The 26,791-nt window shown below is 39.2% G+C and overlaps 1 protein-coding gene across 3 annotated transcripts in view; it reads right to left on the bottom strand.

The window, feature by feature from the left end:
• Window positions 1-26,571, bottom strand: part of ZNF81 (zinc finger protein 81) — an 88,409-nt gene extending 61,838 nt beyond the window's left edge. Inside the window, exons 1-3 of one of the 3 annotated variants that reach the window (XM_029930528.1) lie at window positions 26,466-26,571; window positions 24,614-24,641; window positions 20,276-20,515 (exon numbers count right to left, since the gene is read on the bottom strand). In XM_029930528.1, the coding sequence (XP_029786388.1) occupies window positions 20,276-20,347 (72 nt within the window). In that variant the 5' untranslated portion in view covers window positions 20,348-20,515; window positions 24,614-24,641; window positions 26,466-26,571. Of the gene's footprint in view, window positions 1-20,275; window positions 20,516-20,804; window positions 20,846-24,613; window positions 24,642-26,465 lie in introns of those variants that run through there. The other 2 variants (XM_029930529.1, XM_029930530.1) reach the window with 2 other exon arrangements.
• Window positions 26,572-26,791: the final 220 nt, after the last annotated feature.

The following is a 26,791-nucleotide window of genomic DNA, read 5'->3' as shown; positions in this document are numbered from 1 at the left end:
ATACCACATCTTCTTGATCCATTCATCAGATGGTGGACATTTAGGCTCTTTCCATGATTTGGCTATTGTAGAAAGTGCCGCTATGAACATTTTTTAATGAAATAGAGTAGAGGAGAAAAGAAGAGAAAATATTCTAGCGCATTATTTCTAAAGGGTACTGCCTCTACAACTTTGGCTTATTACGTGTGTGTGTGTGCATGTGCACGCGCGCACATATGGGTACAGTGTGAGCATGTGTGTATATATCAGGTTGTATATATCAGTCATCGCAGAAAATGTACTTCTCCCCCTGCCTCACAGTCAAAACATTTGGGAAAAGGCTCAATGAACATTTTAAAACATGTTTGAAAGCCTTGGCTCCATGCACTAGATTGCCTTGAAGGACAAGCAAACAACAGACTGCAGTGTTGTTTTCCATTAGATAAAATATTTGCCTGAAGAATCCAGAAGTTCTGATGGAAGTCTACGAAATGAGTGTGAGCTCAGTGGAGAGAGAAAGTTCTGTCCATCAAGCAGCATCACTGGGGAGGTTCTCAGCACATCAGTGCTTCATGGAAAATTGCCACCTTGCTTTTCATTCCAAGTCACTGTCAATCAGTGGATCAGTGACCTCTCTGTAGTCCCCTGGAGGCTAAGCAACTATTACTTCTGTTAAGAATGGACATAGCAGGGGGCCTGGGTGGCTTAGTCGGTTGAGTGTTGGACTTCGGCTCAGGTCACGACCTTACTGGTGGGGAGTTCAAGACCCATGTCAGGCTCTGTGCTGACAGCTCAGAACCTGGAGCCTGCTGCGGATTCTGTGTCTCCCTCTCTCTCTGTCCCTTCCCTACTTATGCACTCGTTTTCTCTCTCTCTCTCTCAAATATAAACAAAACACTTAAAAAAAAAAGGATGGACATGGCTAGGCAGAAGACATGAATAGACATTTTTCCAAAGAAAACATCCAGATGGCTAACAGACCAATGAAAATATGCTCCACATCGCTCATCATCAGGGAAATACAAATTGAAAGTACAATGAGACACCACCTCATACCTGTCAGAATGGCTAAAACTGACAACCCAAGAAACAACAGGTCCACTAGTGAGGATGCAGAAAAAGGGGAACCCTCTTGCACTATTGGTGGGAATGCAAACTGCTGCAGCCACTCTGGAGAACAGTGAGGAGGTTCCTCAAAAAGTTAAAAATAGAACTACACTATGATCCAACAATCGCACTTGTATTTACCCAAAGGATACAAAACTACTGATTCCAAGGGGTACATGCACCCCCATGTTTATAGCAGCATTATCAACAGCCAAACTATGGAGAAAGCCCAAATGTCCATCGACTGATGAGTGGATAAAGATGTTGTATATATATAATGGAATATTACTCAGACTTAAAAAAGAATGCAGTATTGCCATTTCCAACAATGTAAATGGAGCTAGAGAGTGTAATCTAAGCGAAATAAGTAAGTCTAAGATAAACACTATATGATTTCACTCATACCTGGAATTTAAGAAACAAAACAGATGAACATGGTGGGGTTGGGGGAAGAGAGGCAAACCAGAAAACAGACTCTCAACTATAGCGAAGAGACTGAGGGTTGCTGGACGGGAGGTGGGGGGGGGATGGGCTAAATGGGGGATGGGTATTAAGGAGGGCACTTGTGATAAGCACCCAGTGTTATATGCAAGTGATGAATCACTTCTCTACATCAAAAATTGAGATTGGAGAAGCACTGGGTGTTATATGGAAACCAATTTGACAATAAACTATTATTAAAAAAAAAGAAAAGGAACAAACATACGTTTTTATTCTGCTTGGGTAATTCTTTCTAAATTTACCCAGGTTTACTGAGTGCATAAACTAGCATTGCATCTATCAGAGGTTTAAGGTTATGAAATACGTAATATGTAAATCTGTATTTAACCAAATCAAACCACCTTTCTGACAAACTGTATTTCAACAGTAATTATGTTTTGTAGTGTGTTAGCTTAAAGATAGTTTCCAATATCTTTAGGTAACTTATTAGAACCTTGGACTTAGTGAAGTTACTGGATATTCATTAGATACCTGTATTGTTTCCAGGTAAGACAGAAAACTGAAACATTAATGTTAAGTTTATATATCTTTTGCAAGTGATTTTTATATGGTACAGGGAGGCTACATATATTGATTCTGTTAATGAACATGTTTGGTTTTGCCACCATGAGAAGTTGTATCACAAAGTAAGTGAATGGCTATGAAAAACTGTGAGATTTATATTCGTAAGTCCTATTGGTCGGCTACAAAATGTTGATGTGGGGCAGACAATTCACAGTTATTCACAGCCCCTAGTTTTCTCTGTGAAATAGAAGTTAATAGTTACAGGTTGTAATCAGGGTTCCTGGGTGGCTCAGTCAGTAAGCATCTGACTTTGGCTCAGGTCATGATCTCACAGTTCGTGAGTTCAAGTCCCACAATGGGTGATCTCCTGCCCTGCACTGGGTAAGCATGAGCCCCGCACTGGGTGAGCTCAAAGGTTACCCAGTAAACTTGGGTAAATTTAGAAAGAATTACCCAAGCAGAATAAAAATTATGTTTGTTCCTGTTCAATCTCAATTTTTGACGTAGAGAATCTTTTGAAAGAAAGCTGTTAGATCACTCACGGATTTCAGCTTTTTATGTTATAGCCACATCTACTCTTTCTTTTTCCTTTCTCAAGTTTTTACCTAAATTCCAGCTAGTTAACATACAGTGTAATATTGGTTTCAGGAGTAGAATTTAGTGATTCAACACTTACGTATAACACACAAGTGCCCTCCTTAATGCCCATCCCCCATTTAGCCCATCCCCCCCACCTCCCCTCCAGCAACCCTCAGTTTGATCTTTATAGTTAAGAGTCTGTTTTCTGGTTTGCCTCTATTTTTTTTTACCACTTCTCTCTCTCTCTTTCTGCCCTGTTGTGGGATTCTCTCTCTCTTTGCCCCTTGCTCACTTGTGTTCTCCCTCTCTCAAAAAAAAAATGTCGTAATCAATAATATGTGAATGAGAGTCTGCTAGGAGCAGAGTAGCAGAGAGGAATAACTCTGTTATGCAAGGTATGCAGCCTATGGTTTTATTAAGGGAAAAGCAAGCAGTTTTGTCCTAAAGTAAAATGACTGGTTGTTCCAGAATGAGAAAGGAAAATGCAGGACAAGGCCTGAATGGACACAGAAAGTTGTAGAAAGTACACAAAAACAGAATTTTATTTGCTGTGATCAAACTTGGCTAAGGTTTGACAAGTTTATTCATAGGATGTTTGAGAAGTGTTTTAGCATTAAATACGATACTGATGCAAAAGTAGAATTTGGGTTTGTTTCAATTAAAATTACTTAACCCCTGGCATTTTGCATCTTTCTATATTTCTCCTTCTCTTCCATTGACCTCTAACGCGACCACTTCTTGATCCAACCCTGTAAGGTGAATTTGCCCCTCGTGGTGGTCTTCTCCCCACTTTACATCCCTGACATACGAACGAAGGGGATGACATTCCCTTGTTTGATTCTCAACTGTTACCGTGCGCTCAATCTCACTGGTGGCTGCATGTCTCATCCTTCGTCAGACCTTCAGGACCGACAACCTAATCACCCATTCCCCTCGGCACATCCCACTTGTCCTTAGTGGTCCATACTGGTATTTAAACCCTCCCAATACCATCAACCCCAACCTTTCAGCATATGCTAACTATACCTTATTCCCCAACATAATTAATGCTTCTCTTGAAATTTCAAAACTCCACAACTCCATTTCCTCAGGATCGGGTATAAAAAAATATACAGGCGCCCTCTTCATCCCTGATAACCACCATTTTCTTCTCTACCACTTTCTGATCAGCCTTACAGACTTGGCTTAGTTCTTCCTAAAGACTCTTTCCTCCTGAGGGCCCATGCCAAGGTTAACCACAACCATTTATTAATAATGGTTCCCAGGGGTAGCTCAGTTGGTTAAGTGTCTGACTTCAGCTCTGGTCATGATCTCACTATTCATAAGTTCAAGCCCCACATTGGGCTCTGTGCTGACAGCTCAGAGCCTGGAGCCTGCTTCACATTCTGTGTTTCCTGCTCTCTGCCCCTCCCCCACTCTCACTCTGTCTCTGTCTCTCTCCCAAAAATAAATAAACATTAAAAAAAGTAACAGTTCCCACAACACAAACACTGTGACCCCTATGAGACTACTTTTTTTGTGGCTGCCAGCCTACCCCTGCCTTCCTCACATGGATCTTTCCTGTGTCTTAATAATCCTTGTCTGGGACCTTCAAATGGTGAAAACTACCACCCCACCTGCTAACCACATGTCCCTTTGGAGACTTAAACAATCACTCCAAAATGAGGTGACTATGAGGTGTCCCTGAACTTCCCTGGGAAATCAGCAATTTTCTATGCACCATCTCTTTTTTTAAAAAATGTTTATTTATTTTTGAGAAAGAGAGTGCACATGCAAGCAAGGGAGGGGCAGACAGAGAGGGAGACAGAGGATCCGAAGCAGGCTCTGTGCTGAGAGCAGAGAGCCCAATGCGGGGCTCAAACTCACAAATCATGAGATCATGACCTGAGCTGAATTCGAATGCTTAACCGACTGAGCCACGCAGGCGCCGTTATGCGGGCCATTTTACCCAACAAGGGAATTATACAACTAGGAAAAAATCCCTCCTTAATCCTTGCAGAAGTAATAAATGATACCACTTCTACCTTAGGGGCAGAGTAAGTACATTTAATCTCATTGGCCCAAGTCATTATGGAGAATGATGTAGCTCTTGACCCCCTTCCTAGTCAGGGAGGCATCCATGCCACAGTCAACAACACACCCTGTTGCACTTAGATAGACACCACAAGTTGAATAGTCACTAAACTCAAGAAGGCTACTTGGCTTTCTAAGGTTGGTATGAATGGCCTATGAAACATGTTTTCCCGGCCAGAATATAGGATCCTTAGCTTTGAAGTATACTGCAGGGATTATTAATCTTTCTCCTGTTCATAATCTTACACCTTGAGGTTGGGGATGCATCCTTTCCAGAATCTTACGTGCTACTATTCAGCCAGTCTTGACAAATGATTCAATAATAACAACAGACCTGAGGCAAACCATGCCTCCAATTGACTTCGCATACAGGGGCCAGATCTGAACTGACAACTTTACTTGTGGAGACCAAATCTGGACTGAAAATCATATAGACCTGGGCCTTCCTCACATAGCCTTGTTTCCAGACAAAGTTGTTCAAGGACAACCATATGGTTATCTTGAACAAGAGGGGGTGTGACAATATTGAATGTTGAATTCCACCCGAGCCCTGAAAATAGCAACAGTTAAGAAATCAGCTTACCCTTTCATATTCTTGGGAAATAACTTATGGCAAAGAACACCTTGCCCCATCTGCTTTATTTTATTTTATTTTATTTTATTTTAATTTACTTGTTCTTAATGTTTTTTACTTATTTTTGAGAGACAGAGAGAGGCAGCACAAGCAGGGGATGGTCAGAGAGAGGGAGACACAGAATCTAAAGACAGGCTCCAGGCTCTGAGCTAGCTGTCAGTACAGAGCCCGACGCAGGGCTCGAACCCACGAACCATGAGATCATGACCTGAGCTGAAGCCAGACGCTTAACTGACTGAGCCACCCAGGTGCCCTCCTGCTTTAGATAAGACTTGCTGTCCCCCTGTTCTCATGACCCCCAAAAGACTGCTGAGTTTTCCTGGGACAAGGTGAAACACAGACCTTTCTCCTTTTGTTGAACCTGCTAAAAGGCCAAACACAGACCATCCACTTCCCCGTTCTTTGTCTCATGAATGCTTAACTGAGATTGGCAGTCTGTACCACTTAAAGTAGCTAGACACAGAGACAAAACATATTCTTTTCGGCGGAGCCTTCCCCCAAACGCAGAAACAATCCCACCTGTAAATCACCCTCTTGTAACTTGTATACTCCTCCCTATGAGAGTAAATGGTAAAACCACCCCACTGAGACAGTCTGATCTTCAGATTTGGGGGTAGGGTCTCCTGACTACCACAGCCTGAACATAAATCAATCTCCTTTCTTGTTCGGTTTTGTCTTTAACAGTTAAAGGCTATCAGTTGGCTGATGGGCCACATTGGAAGCAATCTCAACCTGTGTCCCCTGACTGCTAGGGGTCCTACTTAGAGGGCTCCATCCACTGTAAACAGCACGTTTCCCTGGAGGGACACCCTGGAATTGTACTTTACATCTGGAAGCCAGACATTAACTTGTTCCTCACCTCTCAAAAAATCACAGTGCTTTACACATTAGGGACTGGTGGTTTAGGTAGCCTTATAGGATTCTGGAGATCTCTCCAAAAGGAGGCTGCCCTTGGTTTCTTAGGAGGAGCTTCCTATAGGGATAAATGGCTTGGTATTTATGTGCACACTGAGTGAAGCTGTTCCTATAACAGGGATCATCCACAGAAAAGGTAGTTAAAAATTGGTCCCTGATTTTAGCTTAGGTGATCAATCCTACTAACGTTGGCCCTGGAAGGCATTCCGGTCAGCCTCAGCTTACTGTCCAGGGTTGTCACAGATGATGAAACTGCCAAGGCAGACTCAGTGTGATTGCTAATACATGCTGTGGCACCTGGATCAGTGTCTCAGGCCAAGCGGAAGGGTTAATATTGAAACTTAAGGAGAAAATCATCTGGCTTTAAAAGGTAAACCTTAAGGGTTCATGGGGTATGTTCAGCTGATTGAATCTGGAACCCTCAAGGTCACGGTTGAGCAAAATACTGCGCAATGGCCTCATTCTGCCACTTTGGGTCCTGTTGGTAATAGCTTCAACTAAGTGCTATATGAGACCAACAACAGATTTGGCTCTAGCCTCCCTCAGTCCGCTTAAACAAAGTGGCCAATGGAATAGTGTACTCATAAAAATTTTGCAGAAGGCAAGCCAACATAGAAATGACGCATGGACATTGTTGGGAGACAGCTCTCTACGGGACTCACACTTCTGCATGTCTTGTGAGCACAGGCACAGACTATCCTCTTGTTCTGGGGTACAGTTTCAGGGATGTCCTCATTGCAAACAGCCTTGGAAACAAACTTGTGCCCCATTCCAGAGCAAAGTACAGATTTGCTTACTATTCATTATAAAAGACTCAGGTGGGGGCGCCTGGGTGGCTCACTGGGTTAAGCGTCTGACTTTGGCTCAGGTCATAATCTCCCAGTTCGCGGGTTTGAGCCCCGCATTGGGCTCACTGCTGTCAGCACAGAACCCATTTCAGATCCTCTATTTCCCTTGCTCTCTGCTCCTCAGCTTGCGCATGCGTGCATGCTCTCTCGCTCTCAAAAATAAACATTAAAAAATATTCAGGTAATCTAAGTAACCCACTCTGTGTGGAAGTGTCACATGGGGCTCTTCATGTCACCCTGTAGGAACTGAGACTTAGGAAACAGGCACAAGTCCTAAGATATTGGTTACTAATGCCAAGGGTATTAAGTCCTCTTTCTCTAACCCAGAGACACAGAAACAAAATGCGAGGGCATGGATGGAGTTACAGAGTAGCACGCTAAGCAAAATAAGTCAGAGAAAGATAAATACCACACGATTTCTCTCCTATGTGGAATTTTTTTTAAATTTAAGAAACAAAACAGATGAACATAGAGGAAGGGTATTAAGTCCTCTTTCTCTGACCCAGGAGTCTCCTGTCATCTGCCAACATCCAGGCCACTGTGGCAGGCTCACCTGTTGGCTTGCTTGAGCTGCCTTAAAAATCGGTGTAATATTGGGTTCCCTGGGTGGCTCAGTTGGTTAAGTGTCCGACTTCAGCTCAGATGATGATCTCATGGCTCCTGAGTTCAAGCCCCGCATTGGGCTCTGTGCTGACAGCTAAGAGCCTGTAGCCTGCTTTGGATTCTGTATCTCTATCTCACTCTCTCTCTGCCCCTCCCCCGCTCACACTCTGTCTTTCTCTCTCTCTCAAAAACAAACATTAGAAAGTTTTTTAAAAAGTGGTGTAATATGTTGGCAAACCTCAATAAAAAAGTGAAAAAATAACAACCAAGAAACAATATAGAAATGATGTCTTGAACAATTCCTGCCCAGAGAGCAGGGGACAAAGTATGACTAGTAAATAAAGTGAGGTGGACATGAATAGACTTTACAATATACTAGAGAAAAACAACAATAACAAGAATAGGAAAGACAGGAAATTCAATATACATATAATTTGTGTCCCTAGACTCAAACAAATTGAACAGACACACTCTCAAATAGAATTCAAGGAAAGCTTATAACAAAAGACCTCTTGAAACAGCACTATACAAATCCTGTCATTACTCATACCAGACAGTTAACACTGTTTCAATAATTGGAATATTAGTTATGTTTTGGAAAGTTAATGTTATAATAGTAACTACTGAAAGAACCAAAAAAGAATTCAACCCTCCCAAATTACTAGAAGGAACCCAAAACAAATCAAAATAGACCAGGTCGTGAAAGATATTTTAAAGAGTGGCATTAAAATTAGAAGATGTCAGCGGCACCTGGGAGGCTCAGTCAGTGAAGCCTCTGACACTTGATAACAGCTCAGGTCATGATCTCACAGTTCATGGGTTCAAGCCCCGCATCGGGCTCTGCGCTGACAGTGTCGGGCCTGCTTGGGATTCTCTCCCTCTCTCTATTTCTCTCAAAAATAAATAAATAAACGTTTTTAAAATTAGAAGCATGTAAAACACACTTTTCATATGCTGTATAGCAAAAATGCTATACAAAAAAACTCAGAGTGAAATGACAAAAAGGATGAGCAAAGGTGTATCAGGAAATGCCAGCAGAAAGGAAGCAAGGTCTCCATTTTAATATCAATCAGAGGAGAATTCTGGGACAACAAAATTAAGTAAGACAGAGGAAGACACTTTCTAGATAAAAGACTCAATCCAAAATAAAGAATTCTGGACATCATCAACATATAAAGAAGTGACCACAGAAAGAAGCATGGTGTCCATTTTAATATCAGTTAGAGAAATCTGGAAAAGTATGAAACAAGACAAAGGCAGGCAATTTATAAAGATAAAGGACTCAATTCAAAATGAAGAGTTCTGGAGGTCATTAATCAAATCCCATTGCATCAGTGACAATCCCTACTGTGAGTCTGGGCAAGGAACTGAAGTGTGACATGCTCAACATTGATACTTTTAAAAATCAAGAATGGATGTTGAATTTTATCAAATCACTTTTCTCCAATGGTATGCTAATATGGTGAATTACCTAGAGATTTCGTTAATATTGAACCACATGCTCAGAACGAAAGCTTTTTTAAGGAACTGCTAGATTCTGTTTGATAATATTTCATGTATAATTCCCCGTTACTATGCACAAGCGAGACTGATCTGTAATGGGCATTCCCTTTGTCAGGCTTCTGTACCAAAACATTAAACAGAAAGTATAAGAGACTCTTAGAAAAGCAGGATTCTTTGCAGAGATGTAGAGTATATAGGGGAAATGAAAGCTTAGAGCACAGGAAATGAAGAGTTGACAGCTGGGAGGTTGGGTTAACTGAGACTCCTAGGATGGGGAGTTGGGGGGCTATAGGAGGAGTGACCCCCCCCCAATCCCAGTTTGAGGAAGCAAGTCCCTGGCCAAAAACCCAACCAACAGGAGATAACATTAAACATATACGGGGCAGAAGGTTTTGTCTGTAGCTTACAGGAATTACTTATCTGGTGAAATACCTTGGCTGGAAATGGATCAGGAGTCAAGGAGAGATTTTTTGACATGAAAAATGTGACTGCACATTATATGCTTTGGGAGGGTACCAGCATAGAAGAGGGAAGGTGATGACACAGGAAAGAGAGGAGATACCTAAATGGGGGGTGGGTGGAAGGGGTTCAGTGGAGAGCTCATTTCTTTTTCTATTTATTTATTTATTTATTTTTGAGACCTCATTTCTTTTTAACAGGAAGGAAAGTTCATGGGCACAGGGAGGGAAGCCACCCAATCTAAGGTATTTTGTTATGGCAGCTCGAGCTAAGACATCTTTTATGTCTTCTGTAAAATTGTTTTCTATTTAAAACATATTCATGTAGAGGTGCCTAGGCGGCTCAGTTGGTTAAATATCTGACTTCTGCTCAGGTCATGATCTCACGGTTCATAGGTTCAAGCCCCGGGTTGGGCTCTGTGCGGACAGCTCAGAGCCTGGAGCCTACTTGGGATGCTGTGTTTCCCTCTCTCTCTGCTCCTCCCCTGCTCATGCTCTGTCTCTCTCAGTCTCTCAAAAATAAATAAATATTTAAAAAAATTTAAATATTAATGTAAAATAATTTTATGTTTGCAGATATGATTTATTTTTGCTTTTTATTTTTAATTTAATTCTCTGTGGTTGTAGAATATTGCCATCTACATTATAGCAGAGCTTTTAGATTATTGTGCTTCACATGATCAAGGGTAGGTTAAAATGGCTAAGGGTGGAATTAACTACTTCTACTAGTTTCAATTTTACATAGTTTGATAATATATATCATTAGCTATAAGGGTGTTGATTATTTTTATATTTCTTAGTATTTAATAGTTTGAGCCATTTACCTTCATCACTTGTGATGTTTATCACCTTCCATTCCCTATGGTCTGATATTAAAAATGCAGCCCCAGGTTTCCACTGGTTCTTGTTTGCCAAGTATATCATTTTCTATTCCTTTAATCTTACATTTCCTTGGTCTTTTCATTTTAAGTGTAACCAGAGTTTATAAAATAATGCCTGACCTTGGACAGTTTTTGCTTTTCTTTCCCATCCAGTCTGAGAATCTCTTTTAAGGAATGACTTTAACTCACTCATAATATGTGATTACTATAACACTAGGACTGATTTCTGCTATTTATATAGTTCTTTATGTTTGTTTTAATCTCCTTGACAAATCAACTTTTGGCTGTTTCCCCATTTAATGCTCATTTGAAAATTACCCATTCTATTTTCATTTTTCTACTTGCTTATTCCAGCATAAGACCACAGTTATCATGTATGTTTCTCTTACTACCTCCATCAATATCTGTATCTTTCTCCTAAATAAGAAAAACAGAGGGATGCCTGGGTGGCTCAGTCAGTTGAGCATCTGACTTTGGCTCAGGTCATGATCTCACAGTTCGTGAGTTCAAGCCCTACACGGGGGCCCACTGTCCACCTCTCTCTCTGCACCTCCCCTGCTTACACTTTCTCTCTCTCAAAAATAAATAAACATTAAAAACCAAAAGAATAAGAGAACTGAAGTATTCTTTCTTTTTCCTTTTACTCACTCTCCAACTACCTCTTGTGTATATAATTATAATTTCAGGTTCAATTTGTGATGATATACACTCATATATTTGCATTGTTATTTTTTCCTTTAGATAATAGAAACAAAAACTAATGTCAAAAATATATTTGAAGAAAATATTAATATACTAATGGGAAATGCAAAGATTACTTGTCATAAAGAGACAAATGAGTCTATCTTAAAATATAAATGTAATGCAAGCTCACTGACAACAGCAAGGATATTTGTTTTTAAATTTGGCAAGCTGATTACAAATTGTGTACAGAAATTAAAACAATCAAGAAATCAGTAAATTTCTGATAAAGAAGGGTAATCAGAGACTTAGTCCTATAATTTATTAGAATAAATTATAAATATAGAGGCATTAGGATCAAAAAGATTGACTATTATTAGATCAATGGAACAGAATAAGGTCCACAAATATACCCAGAGTTATGCATTAGAATGTATACATACACTAATGTAGTATTATATATTAGTGGTGAAAATATAGGTTATTCAATAAATGGTGTTGGGACAGATCAGTAGACATCTTGAAGAAAATGAAAATGGATCTCAGGGCACCTGGGTGGCTCAGTCAGTTAAGCGTCTGGCTTCGGCTCAGGTCATGATCTCACGGTTCGTGGGTCTGAGCCCCGTGTTGGGCTCTGGGCTGACAGCTAGTTCAGAGCCTGGAGTCTGTCTTCAGATTCTGTGTCTCCCTTTCTCTCTGACCCTCCCGTGCTCACACTGTCTCTCTGTCTCTCAAAAATAAATAAAAAACATTAAAAATTAAAAAAAAAGATACTTTATCTCTCTCTCTTGAGTGTGTGCTTTCTAGTTCAACAACCTCACCATACACCTCTGTACAATACAGATTTGTTTGCCTTAAACTTTATGCAAATTGAAATAACACAAATCTGTTTATGTCTGGCTTCTTTTACTCAATATTGTGTTCACCTTATTTAACCAGTCTACTGTTAATGGACATTTAAATTATTTCTAGGTTCTGGCTGTTACAAGTAATGCTACCATGATGTTACACGTGTTGTAATGTTACAAGTAATGTACAAGTAATGCTATACACATTGTGGTACATCAACCAAGGGTTTCTGTTGCACATTTTCCTGGGAGAATTGTTTCCTCATATGGTCTACACATGCTTGGAGAAAGAAAGCTAAGATGTTTTCCAAAGAGACTGGGCCAATTTATAGCCCCACCAGCAGCACAGAACTGGAGATATGAGCTAATATATCAACAGCTGTCTGTGCTGACAGGAGAGTATGAGCCACTGATATGGCTCCTTATCCACTCAACACTTGACCTTGTCAGTCTTCTTAATCTTAGCCATTCTGGGGAAAGTGTAGTCGTATTAAACTGTGCATTTCCCTGATGACTAATGAGATTGAGTCCCATCTCGGGTATTTATTAGATATTTGGATATCTTCTTTGGTTACGTGTGTGTTCAAATAAAGCCTATGAACCAGAGGGTAGTCTGCTTTTTCTTACTGTTTTGTTGTTCCTTATATATTCGGGGTAGAAGTCCTGTCTTGTCCATCTCTTCTCCCACCCTGTGGCTTGTGATCTTCTTCTTAATGGAAGTGATTATTGTAGAAGTCAGGGTAGTAGTTATCTTTGGGAGTAGGGGGATTCTGGAATGCTGAGTAAGGATGTTTTCTAGACCTACATAGTGGAAAATCACTGAGCTATATATGTGTGTTTTGTACACTTTTCTGTATGTATGTATGTATGATGTATTTTACAATAAAAAATTTTAAATATATGCTTAAGCTATGACCCACTAACTCCGCCCCTATGTATATAGTTAAGAGACAGGGGTATTCATGTACATGAGGAGACATGATAAAAAATGTTCATGGCAGCATTGCTTGTAATTCATAGTATATCTCACCAAAAGCCTTAAAATTAACAAAACTGATATGAATTTTTTTAGTAGGCCACCATTTGTGAAATAAAAAGGATTAAGTAAGAATGTGTTCTCAACTGCTTTTATACATAAAAATCCCTAATCATTCAGAGAAAACTAACTAAATTGGTTAAAATGTATTAGAGAGGACTGAGCTGAGAAGAGAAAGATGGTAAGAGAATTTAGACCATATGTTTCAACATTTTAAAATTTTATATAGTTTTATATTTTTTAACTTTTGAGCCATGTGTCTATATCATTATTCAAAAAATTAAACTAAAAAAACTATTACTAGGGGCGCCTGGGTGGCTCAGTTGGTTAAGCCTCCAACCTTCGCTCAGGTCAGATCTCACGTTCATGGGTTTGAGCCCCGCGTCGGGCTCTGTGCTGACAGCTAGCTCAGAGCCTGGAGCCAGCTTCTAGTTCTGTGTCTCCTTCTCTCTCTGCCCCTCCCCCTCTCATGCTCTGTCTCTCTCTGTATCAAAAATAAATAAAACATTAAAAAAATTAAAAAAAACTATTACTAATATCCTTAGAGTGGTCAGACGCTATACCTATAAAGCAAAAACAGTACGCTATTATAAAAACACAATGGAGTACTACATGGCAATGAGAAAGAACGAAATCTGGCCATTCGTAGCAAAGTGGATGGACCTCGAGGCTGTCATGCTAAGCGAAATAAGTCAGGCGGAGAAGGACAGATACCATGTTTGCACTCATAGGTCTAACAGGAGAAACCTAACAGAGGACCATGGGGAGGGGAAGTGGGAAAGAGAGTTGGGGAGAGACAGGGATGCAAACCATGAGAGACTCTTGAATACTGAAAATGAACGGAGGGTTGAAGGGGGAGGGGGAGAAGGAAGGGGGTGATGGTCATGGTCGGGGGCACTTGTGGGGAAGAGCACTGGGTGTTATATGAAACCAATTTGACAATAAACTATTATAAAAATTTTTTTAAAAATTAAAAAAAAATTTTTAAATTCTGAAAACAGGGGGCACCTGGGTGGCTCAGTTGGTTGAGAGTCAACTCTTGATTTCACCTCAGGTCATGATCCCAGTGTCACGGGATTGAGCCCTGTGTTGAGTTCCACACTGAGCGTGGAGCCTGCCTAAGATTCTCTTTTCTCTTCTCTCTCTCTCTCTCTCTCTGCCCTCTGCCCTTCTCCCCTGCTCTTGCTTTCTCTCTCTCTCAAATTAAAAACATTCTGCAAATAAAAAGAGCTATATAAAATAAAAATATAAGTATCAATGAGCAACACAAAAGAAGAACTAGAAGATACTTTAAAAAAAAACAACTGGAAAAGAGAACAAAAGAAAAAGAAATGAAAATCAGAACAAAGAATTTTTTTAAATGGAGCTTCAACAACCAAATAAGAAGAGATTTTTTAAGCTAAAAAACTGTGTGTGAGTAGAAAAGGACTAGACTAGAAACTAGGCTTTTAAAATTCTGCACAACTGGGGCACCTGGGTAGTTTGGTTGGTCAAGCGTCCGACTTCGGCTCAGGTCATGATCTCGCAGTTTATGGGTTCAAGCGCTGCATCAGGCTCTGTGCTGACAGCTCGGAGCCTGGAGCCTGCTTCGGATTCTGGGTCTCCCTCTCTATGCTTCAGTTTCCCCCTCTATAAAATGGGAATAACAATGGCACCTACTTCTTAAGGTTGTTATGAAGATACGTCAGTACATGTTATATGCATATAACAATGCTGCCCCAGAGTAAACATGAGAGGGAGTAAACACAGCACATACAAAACACTCATATGTTTTATAATTATTGTCATTATGATTATCACCTAATATGTTTGAATATGCAGAGAGGAGGTTTAAACAACTGTGAAGAATCTGGACTTGAATCATTGATATGTATCTAGTAAAGCAAAGAAATGACTAAGTCAGAAAATTATTAATTCCAGGGAAGAGAAAGAATTGTGTGGAAACAGTAATCACAGCATAGACACTACATGACTCAAGTCTAAACAGTCATAGTAATAAACACTTATTATGAATCTTATCAAAACAATATTTAGAGGCAAATGTTTATGTTGGTGGGGGTGAATGGAAAAGCTAAATCTCCACCTTCCATAACGGAAGTGAGTTTGAGCTCCACCTCAAGCTCTCTGCTGTCAGCGCAGAGCCTGTTTCAGATTCTGTCTTCCCCTCTCTCTGCCCCTCCCCTACTCACGCTTAGGCCCTCACTCGAGCTCTCTCTCTCTCTCTCTCTCTCCCTCTCTCTCTCAAAAATAAACAAACATTTAAAAAAATAAAAAGAGCTTGTTCCTGAAAGGAAGGGTATTCTGAAGCCAATTGGCTGGCATTAAAGGGGGAAATCAAACTCCAGAGGAACTTTAAACTATAAAATCCAGGTCATTATAGTAACTGCACTGGGTTATAATGGGGGGAAAAAGTGAAAAACATGTGTGAGTAGGGGCGCCTGGGTGGCTCAGTTGGGTAAGCAACTGACTTCAGCTCAGGTCATGATCTCACGGTTCATGGGTTTGAGCCCCACATCAGGCTCTGTGCTGACAGCTTGAAGCCTGCTTCGGATTCTGGGTCTCCCTCTCTCTCTCTGCCCCTCGCCCACTCAGAAACTGACTGTCTCTGTCTCTCTCTCTGTCTCTGTCTCTCTCTCTCTCTCAAAAATAAATAAACATTAAAAAAATAAAATAAACCTTAAAAAATAAAATAAATTACCACTTACAGAACTGTTTGACACTCTTTACCACTTGCAAATAAAATTGAAAACTAAGTTCAAATTACAAAGTGGCAAAAAATATTCACAAAAATATACAAGAACCATAATAGGTCGTGAAACTTAATATTTTTTTAAAAAAAACTTAAAAAAACCATAAGCTATGAAACTAGAAATCAAGTAGAAAAACCTGGAAAGAGCAGAAACACATGGAAGCTACACAACATGCTACTAAGCCACAAATAGGTCAACCAAGAAATCAAAGAGGAAATCAAAAAATACATACAGACAGATGAAAAGAAAAACACAATGGTCCAAAATCTTTGGGACTCAGCAAAAGCAGTTCTTTTAAATTTTTTAATGTTTATTTATTTATTTATTTATTTTTTCCTCCATAATATTTTATTGTCAAATTGTTTTCCATACGTTAATGTTTATTTTTGAGAGAGAGAGAGACAGAGAGAGACAGAGAGACAGAGAGACAGAGACAGAGTGAGAGCAAAGGAGGTGCAGAGAGAGAGAGGGAGACATAGAATCTGAAACAGGCTCCAGGCTCTGAGCTATCAGAACAGAGCTCAATGCAGCGCTCAAACCCACAAACCACGAGATCATGACCTGAGCTGAAGTCACTAGCTCAATTGACTGAGCCACCCAGGCGCCCCAGCAGAAGCAGTTCTAAGAGGGAAGTTTATAGAGATACAAGCCTATCTCAAGAAGCAAGAAAAATCTCAAATAAACAACCTAACCTTATACCAAACGGAGCTAGAGAAAGAAGAACAAAGCCCAAAGCTAGGGAAGAAAGGAAATAATAAATATTAGACCTAAAATAAATCAGATAGAGAAAAAAAAATAATAGAAACAGTCAATGAAACCAAGAACTGGTTCTTTGAAAAGATCAACAAGGGGCATCTGGGTGGCTCAGTCAGTTAAAGGTCCGACTTCGGCTCAGGCCATGATCTTGCAGTTCATGGGTTCAAGCCCCACGTCAGGCTCTGTGCTGACAGCTCAGAGCATGGAGCCTGTCTTCAGATTCTGTGTCTCCCTCTCTCTCTGACCCTCCCCTGCTCATGCTGTCTCTGTCTGTCTCTCTCTCTCTCAAAAATAAATAAAAATATTTAAAAAAATTTAAAGAAAAGATCAACAAAACTGATAAACCTTGAACCGGACACATCAAGAAAAAAGAACACTCAAATAAATAAACAAACTCAGAAATGAAAAAGGAGAAATAACAAGTGACATCACAGAAATACCAAGGATCATAAGAAAACATTATGAAAAAGTATATGCCAACAAATTGGACAACCTAGAAGAAATAGATACATTCCCAGAAACATACAATCTCCCAAAATTGAATCCAGAAGAAACAGAAAATTTGGACAGACTGATTATCAGCAACGAAACTGAATTGGTAATCGAAAAACTGCCAACAAAAAAAAGTCCAGGACCAGATAATTGCACAGGTGAAATGTTTAAAAAAGAGTTACTCCCTATTCTTCTCAAACTATTCCAAAAAATGGAAGAGGAAAGAAAAGTTCCAAATTCATCCTACAAGGCCAGCATTTCCCTGACACCAAAACCAGACAAGGACACCACAAAAAAGAAAAGTACAGGCCAATATTTCCAATGAACACAGATGCAAAAATCCTCAACAAAATATTAGCTAATGGAATCCAACAATGCATTAAAATCCTAACCCATAATCAAGTGAAATTTATTCCACACATCACATTAACAAGAGAAGAGAAAAGCCATATGATCATTTCAATTAATGCAGAAAAGCTTCTGACAAAATACAATATTCATTCGTAATAAAAACTCTCAATAGGGGGTTAGAGGGAACATGCTTCAACATAATAAAGACTATACATGAAAAACCCACAGCTACATCATAGGTAATGGTAAGAAACTGAAAGCTTTTCCTTTAAGGTCAAGAGCAAGACAGGGATGTCCACTCTCACCACTTTTATTCAGCATAGTACTGGAAGTCCTAGCCACAGCAATCAGAAATAAAAGGCAGCCAAGAAGTAAAATATCACTATTTGCAGATAACATGATACTCTATATAGAAAACTCTAAAAACGTCACCAAAAAAAAGCCCCATTAGAACTGAAAAATAAACTCAGTAAAGTTGCAGAATACAGAACGCATATACAGAATTCTGTTGCGTTTCTATACACTAATAATGAAGTAGCAGAAAGAGAAATTGAGAAAACAATCCCCTTTATAATTGTATCAAAAAAGAATAAAATACCTAGGAAAAAATTTTATAAGGGTGGTGTAAGATCTGTACTCTGAAAACTATAAAACATTGACTTAAAAAAAACTGAAAATAACACAAACAGGGGCGCCAGGTGGCTCAGAGGGTTAAGTGTATGACTCATTTTGGCTCAGGTTATGACCTCACAGTTTCATGAGTTCAAGTCCTACATCAGGCTCTGTGCTGGCGGCATGGAACCTACTTGGGATTCTCTCTCATCCTCTCTCTCTGCCCCTTCCCTATTCATGCTGTCTCCGTCTCTCTCAAATAAATAAGTAAGCTTAAAAAAATTAAAAAAAGAAAACAACACAAACAAAAGGAAAGATACACTCAGCTCATGGTTTGAGAGAATTAATATTGTTAATATGTCCACTTTACCCAACGTGAGCTATAGATTCAATGCAATCCCTATCAAAATAGCAATAGTTTCCACAGAACTAGAACACATAATCCTAAAATTTGTACAGAAGCACAAAAGACCCCAAACAGCCAAAGCATCCTTGAGAAAACAGAACAAAGCTGGAAGTATCACAATCCCAGATTTCAAGATCTACTACAAAGCTGTAATAATCAAAACAATATAGTACTGGCATAAAAGCTGACATGTAGATCAACGGAACAGAAGAGAGAGCTGAGAAATAAACCCACGTGTATATGGTCAATTGGTCTATAACAAAGGGAGGCGAGAATATAGAATGGGGAAAAGACTGTCTTTTTCAGTAAATGCTGCTGGGAAAACTGGATAGCTACATGCAAAAGAATGAAAATGGGCCACTTTCTTACAACATACACAAAATAAACTCAAACAAAACATACAAAATAAACTCAAAACTCAAACTGGATTAAAAACCTAAATGGGAGACTTCAAACCATAAAACTTCTAAAAGAAACCACAGGTACTAATCCATATTTATGGATATGTCTCCTGAGGCAAGAGAAAAAAAGCAAAAATAAACTACTGGGATTATACCAAAAAAGAAAGGTTCTACCCAGCAAAGGAAGCCATCAACAAAACAAGAAGGCAACCTAGTGAATACAAGAGGATACTTGCAAATATATATCCAATAAGGTGTTACTATCCAAAATATATAAATAATTTATATCATTCAACACCAAAAAATTCCAAATAATTGGATTAACAGCTAGGCAAAGGACCTAAATAGACATTTTTTCAAAATAGACATACAGATGGCCAACACGCACATGAAAAGATGCTCAACATCACTAATCAAAACCACAGGAAAGTGCAAATCAAAACCACAATGAGATGTCACTTCACATGTTAGAATAGCTAGAATGAAACAAGAAGCATTGGTGATGAGGTGGAGAATACGGAACCTTCGTGCACTGTTGGTAGGAATGTAAATGGGTACAACCACTTTGGAAGACAGCATGGAGGTTACTCAAAAAAATTAAAAACAGAATTACTATATGATCCAATGATTCCACTACTGCGAACTTACCCAAAGACAACAAAAATACTTATTCATATTCAAAAACTATATATGCACCCCTATGTTTATTACAGCATTATTTACAATAGTCAAGATAAGAAAGAAACCCAAGTGTCCAACAGATGAATGGATAAAGAAGATGTGGCACGCATGTGCACAGTCAGACAGAGAAAGTCAAATACCATAGGATTTCACTTATCTGTGGAATCTGAAGAACAAAATAAAACAAACCAAAAAACCAAAAACAAACAGATTCTTAAAGACAGAGAACAAACTGGTGGTTGCCAGAGGAGAGGTCAATGGGGGAAAATAGATAAGGGGGAGTAAGAGGTACAAACTTCCAGATATAAAATAAATACGTCACAGGAATGAAAAATACAGCATAGGGAATGGAGTCAGTAATACAGTAATAACATCGTATGGTGACAGATGGTGAGTACACTCATTGTGGGATTTCATAATGTATAAAACTTTCCAATCACTATGTTGTACATCTGAAACTAATAGAACATCATAAGTATAGCTCAATTTAAAAAGTCCATAACCTAAGATAAATAAAGCAGCAATAGATAAGAGAAGGAAATTCACAGAAGGGAAAGGAATGACCAATAAAAATTCCCTCACTATGCTGCTTGATTACAAAACAAGTCGTACAAATTAAAATGAGATACTATCATTCTGAATGAACTCCTGCCCCTGGGCACCTCTTCCTCCTCACCTTACACAAGTCGTCACATCTCCCCACAGCCAGAGCCACGGATGGCCCAGGAGAGGTCTGGTTGGCTGGCATGTTCACGCTGGGCTGCAGCCCTCCAGCTCTCTTGCGGATGCTCCTCCCAGAGAGCCAGAAGTCAGGTGGGGTCCGTGGACTCAAACAGAGCTGCTGGGGCCTGATGGAAGTTTCTGCAGCCTCCACTATGGGGTCTGGCCCATGGGCTCAACAGAGATGCCAAGGAACCTGGAAAGACAGTGTCCACGTAGTCAGTCATTCAGCAGTCACCCCACAAACACTTCCTAGAGGCACCCAAGTACAGTTCCTGGCACTGGATATTGTGGAATAGACAAGGTCCAGCCGATGCCAATTCTGGTTATTCATCAAAATGGAATATGAGCAACATCATGAGATTTAGATTAAAATTAATAAAGGCTTACATTCTAGCTCTGCCAACTTTTAGCTACGAGAGTATAAAAATATTTCTTCATTTTTCTCTCTCTCAAAAATATTTTTAAAAAATTAAGAGGGGCACCTGGGTGGGTCAGTCGGTTGAGCGTCCGACTTCGGCTCAGGTTATGCTCTCCGGGTTTGTGAGTTCGAGCCCCGCATTGGGCTAGCTTACTGCTGTCAGCGCGGAGCCCGCTTAGGATCCTCTGTTCTCTCTCTGCCCCTCCTCCACTTGCACTCTCTCAAAAATAAACATGTGAAAAAATGTTTCTTCATTTTCTTTTCAAAATGAGTCAAAAACCATTTACCTCAAGATGCTGTGAAAATTAAATGAGGTGCTGTACGTAAGGCACTTACCACCAGGCTGGTCCAAGTAAACATTTAATTCAAAGTAGCAAGCATTGTGATTATAAGGAATCATGGAATATGCAAAAGCAGGAACTTCACTGAATTTGCACAACAATCCTGTCGCCCACCTGTTGCCCTAATCATTATTATTTCATTTTATGCACCCAGAAACAGGGGTTTAGTGATGTTAGGTCAAACCCAGTCTACCGGGCTTCAAAGTTCACATTTTCAACACTACAACACAGTACCTTTTGTGTGGTCAGCTTAAAATAAACATGGTTCTGTTTAACAGATGTTGAAAACATGACTGTGGTTTGGAATTAAAAAAAGGAAAGTTTTTTTAAAAGAGAAGAGATATTCCATAAGGAAAATATGAATAGCCTGAGACTGCAATGTTTTAATTACTTCAAAATATTCAGAGGTAAAACTGTTTCTCCTGTTTACAGGGTCTAGGGAGGAGAGGGCGTCTCTGCGTCTATGCTGAGGAACAATTTTACTCTGATCAACTAATAGAAGCACTATAGATTCAGTGCTACGTAGGACAGGGAAACTATCCTTTATAAAATTAAGACGAACAGAAGTAAGAAAGACAACAAAAATAAGAAATGGGATAAAGAGGAAACAAAAAAGTAAATAAGGAGTAAAATAAAAGGCATAATCAAGTTGAATTTTTGACACATAAACGTGATGTTATACCAAAGAGAGAGAGACTATGCTTTCTTTACTTATGCTCATTAACTTTTACAAAATTCCATCAAATGATTTGGCCAGGGAGTAAATCTGGTAGATGTTTTAATGCTGGGAGTTGACCAGCTACATTGTCCGATCGTGGTATAAGATGTTCAATATAGGAGCGCCTGGGTGGCTCAGTTGGTGAAGCGTCCAACTTCAGCTCAAGTCATGATCACATTTTGTGAGTTCAAGCTCCACGTCGGGCTCTGTGCTGACAGCTCGAAGCCTGGAGCCTGCTTCACATTCTGTTTCCCTCTCTCTCTGCCCCTTCCCTCCCCCAAATAAATAAACATTAAATAAATTTTTTTAAAGATGTTCAATATCATTAGTCATTAGGGAAATGCAAGGCAAAACAAAAATACTCTATTCATTAGGAAACTACTTCACTTCCATCAGGATGGATAAATTAAGGGGGAGAAAAAGACAGTAATAACAGGCATCAGTGAGATGTGAATCAATTGAATCATATATTGCTAGTAGAATTTGAAAATGGTATAGCCACTCTGAAAAACAGTTTGGCAGTTCCTCGAAATGTTACCCATAGAGTCACCATATGATCCAGCAATTCCACTCCTAGGTACCTAAGCCAAAAGAAACGGAACACATGTCTGCTCCAAAACTTATATACACAACTATTCGCAGCAGGATTATTCACGGTAGCCAAAAAGTAGAAACCACATAAATGTCCATCATCTGAAAATGATAAACAAAGTTTAGTATAGCCATACAATCGAATATTATGTGGTGATACAAAAGTGTTAATACATGCTGCAACATGAATAACCATGAAATCACTATGTTACTTGAAAGAAGCCATTCACAAAAGACCACAGATTTTATGGTTTATGTAAAATAAGCAAATACACAGACACAGAAATTTGATTACTAGCTGCCCAGGCTCGGAATGTGGGGTGGCATGAATGGTGAATATCTGCTAATATGTACCAGGTTTCTTTCTGGAGTATTTAAAATGCTCTAAAATTAGACTGTGATAATGATTTCACAACTCCGTGAATGCAGTAAAAACCACTGAACTGTATACTTTAACTGGATGAATTTAATGGTCCTGGAACATATCTAAATCTATTCTGTATATCTAAATAAATCTGATCAAGTTCTTATTTTTAAAATCAATTTATTTAAATTAATTTTATTTAATATAAAAATAATTTTTAAAAAATAAATCTGTTTTAAAAGAAAAGGAAGACTTTCCTAAATGACCCAGGGTGAGTGGGAAGTCAATACAGAAGCCACACAATTTTTACCAGAAGTCATGGCACACACTAAAGTCATACAGAGTGAAATTTACACCTTTAAATGGCTTGCTTTTAATTAAAAATAAATATGACGAAAAAGAACTGGGTATTCAGCCTAAAACGTTAGTATTAGAAAAAACAAAACTAGGCAAAGCCACCCCCAATAAAGTAGTTGTTAATAAAAATAAAATCTTAAATAATTCAAATAAATATAAGAGGGGGTTTAAAGAAAACAAACAGCTAGTCGACTACTTTGAAATGACCAATGTCAGAGATAAACCCCTAGCAAGCCATATAAAGGAGAACAGCTTAAAACATATAATAGATATAGATATATTAAATATATATATATAAATAGATATTGATATAGGTATAGATATAGATATCTTGCCCAGATAGGACAGCATTTGAAAATAGTTATTGTGGGACACACATAACCGTATAGCAACATATTTTCATACTAATGTGAAACAGGTGCTTCCCTAGCAAGGTGTAAATTAACAAAGTTAATACAGGAGAAAAAACAAAAGAGAACAATAAATGTCTAAGAGACCAGGAGAAAGTTGACATAATACAACAAATAAAATAGTGAGTAAGACTCTGAGATGCAGAAAGGAAAGGCAGATGCCCAGGGGTCTCAGGGCCGGAGGAACCACACCGTGGCGAGTTCCCTAGCTTTCCTTTTCCTCCCATGTATCCCAGATGAGATCGGGCGCGTTCAGGGTGGTATGGCCGTAGACTCCTGCCATCTATCCCAAACAGGGCACTGGAGAAGCGTGTAACTCAGAACTGTCAACAGGTACAGACAAAAAAGCTCTGAGAAAAGCCTACTTCCCTTAATCAAAGGACCAAGAAAAGGGTGGCCAACGAAACATATCCATCCCACTCCAGCCAAATACTAACAGAATATACATTCTCTTCAAGCACCTATGCAATATTCTCCAAGACCTACCACATCCAGGGTCATAAAACAAACCTCAATAAATTGAAATAATAAAGTATATGTTCTCTAATATCATCAAACTAGAAATCAATAACAAAGTTAACAGGAAAGTATCCAAACACTTGGAAATTAAGCAATAATTTCTATATAATTCATGGATCAAGGGAAACTAAAAAGTAATGCATAAAAACAAAAATACAACAGATCATAATTTTTTAGATGCAGATAAAGCAGTGTTGAGAGGGAAATTTATAGTACTAAATGTTTATATGAGAAAAGAATTAAGGAGGGGCACCTGGGTGGCTCAGCCAGTTGGGCATCCAACTTCAGCTCAGGTCATGATCTCATGGTTCCTGGGTTCAAGCCCTGTGTCAGGCTCTGTACTGACTGCTTCAGACTTTGTGTCTCCCTCTCTCTCTGCCCCTCCCACACTCGTGCTCTGTCTCTCAAAAATGAATAAATGTTAACAAAATTAAAAAAGAAAAGAATTAAGGCCTAAATCAATAAATTAAGCTCCCATCTCAAAAAACTAGGAAAAGAACAAAGAAGACTCAAAGCAAGCAAAAGGACGTAATAAATATAAGAGCATAAATCAATGAAATTAAAAACACTTACCAAATTGTTGAATCACTCTATAGTATACCTGAAATAAACACAAGTAGTTGAGAAAAAATATATTTATGTAAATACAGAAAGAAGAAATTGAAAACAGAAAAACGATAAAGAACAATCAATGAAACCAAAAGCTGGTTCTTTGAAAAGATTTATAAAATTGGTAATCCTCTAGTAAGACTGAAAAAGATAAAAGAAAGAAGATACAGATTACCAACATCAGAACTGAAACAGAAGATATAACTACAGATGCTGTATCCATTTTTTTATTTTAAAAAAATTTTTATGTTTTTTATTTAGTTTTGAGAGACAGAGAGAGACAGCACGAGCAGGGGAGGTTCAAAGAGAGAGGGAGACACAGAATCCAAAGTAGGCTCCAGGCTCTGAACTGGCTGTCAGCACAGAGCCCGACGCGGGGCTCGAACCCACGAACCACAAGATCATGACCTGAGCCAAAGCCGGAAGCTGGATGCTTAACTGACTGAGCCACCCTGGCGCCCCCAGATGCTGTATCCATTAAGCAGAAAGTGAGGGAATACCACAAACAACATAAATGCACAAAAATTCAACAATTTGGATGAAGTAGTCCAATTCTCCACAAAACACAAACTCCCACAACTCATGCACTATTAAATAGATACTCTGAAAAAAAAATAATCTGAATAGTCCTATAACTACTATAGAAGTTGAAGCCATAATCAAACAGCCTCCAAAAGGAAATATTCAAGCCCACATGGTTTCACTGGAGAATTCTACCAAACATTTAAAGGAAAATTACCATAACTCTACACAATCTCTTCCAAAAAATACAAAATGAAGGAATACTTCCCAACTCATTCTATGAGGCCAGTAGTACCCTAATTTTAAAACCAAAGACAGAACAAAAAACCCAAAAACTATAGACCAATATCTTTCATAACCTGAGTTACAAAAAATCCTCAGGAAAAAAAGCATTAGCTAATCAATTCCGGCAACATATAGAAAGAACTATATGCCACAACCAAGTGAGATTTATTCTAAGAATGTAAGGCTGGTTCAACATTCAGAAATCAATCAATGCATTTTCCCATATTAACAAGCTAAAGAAGAAAAATCACAAGATCATACAAGTTCATACAGTATTGACAAATTTAAACACCCATTCATGATAAAAACAGACAGGCACATAGATCAATGGAACAGAATAAAGAACCTAAAAATAGTCCCACACAAGTATGGCCAATTAATTTATTTTTGACAAAGGTGTAAAACAGGTCAAGGAAGTAAGGCTAGTCTTCAACAAATGGTGCTTAAGTGGACATCCAAACAGATGAGCTTCAATCGAAGTCTCACACTTTATACATTATTAACTCACAATGCATCATGGACAGCAGGAAGGAGAAATGCACCAATCACCATCACGCTGGAGAGTTTCTCTCCTTTCTCAGTAACAGGAGAAAAGGACAACAAACAGTGCAAATTTTGTAAGACACGGCTGACAACTAAACAACTAAATATGATTTCTGATTAAAATGTGGAACATTTACAAAAATTAACAACGGCCTAGACCATGAGTCTCCTCCTATTTTAAGGAGTGAGCTTCACATAGACACCTTTCTGACCACAGAAGACTAAGGTTAGAAATATATTAAAAAGATAAACTTTTGGAAACTAAAAACGTACTTCTAAGTAACTCATGGGCAGAAGAAAAATCAACTCAGGGAACAGTTAGAACATAATGCACCAAACCCTGTGGGTCTTGGAGTGAAGTTCAGGACCTTAACGTTGACAGAAGAGGAAAATAATGACCGAATCATCCAACTACTGTTAGACAACCGATTCTACCACTGACCACACAGAATTTCCCAACACTCACCCTCCCTGGGGACCCATCACCTCCACATCCCTCCGACACAGTGCAATGAGATCCTCCCGACAACTATTGAACCACTGCTGAGAACCGTAGCTGCTTCCGGTCACCACCCCTAGCACCGCCCCTTCTCAGGGTTTGGGGCGAGGAACGAAGGGGGCGTGGTTCTGCACATGCGCAAAACCACATTCGAAGCTGCTGTCCGCCCAGAGTCAACATGGGGACTTTACGGAGTAGGGGCTTTGGCGCATTCATCGCCCCTCAGCCGTGTTGTCAGGGGGGGAACATGGCCGCGCCCAGGTTGCGCTTCCCTATGGGGTGCGCCATGTTGG

Source organism: Suricata suricatta, chromosome X (genome assembly GCF_006229205.1).
Source record: "Suricata suricatta isolate VVHF042 chromosome X, meerkat_22Aug2017_6uvM2_HiC, whole genome shotgun sequence".
Lineage (NCBI taxonomy): Eukaryota > Metazoa > Chordata > Mammalia > Carnivora > Herpestidae > Suricata > Suricata suricatta.
This window is presented reverse-complemented; position numbering and strand designations above follow the sequence as displayed.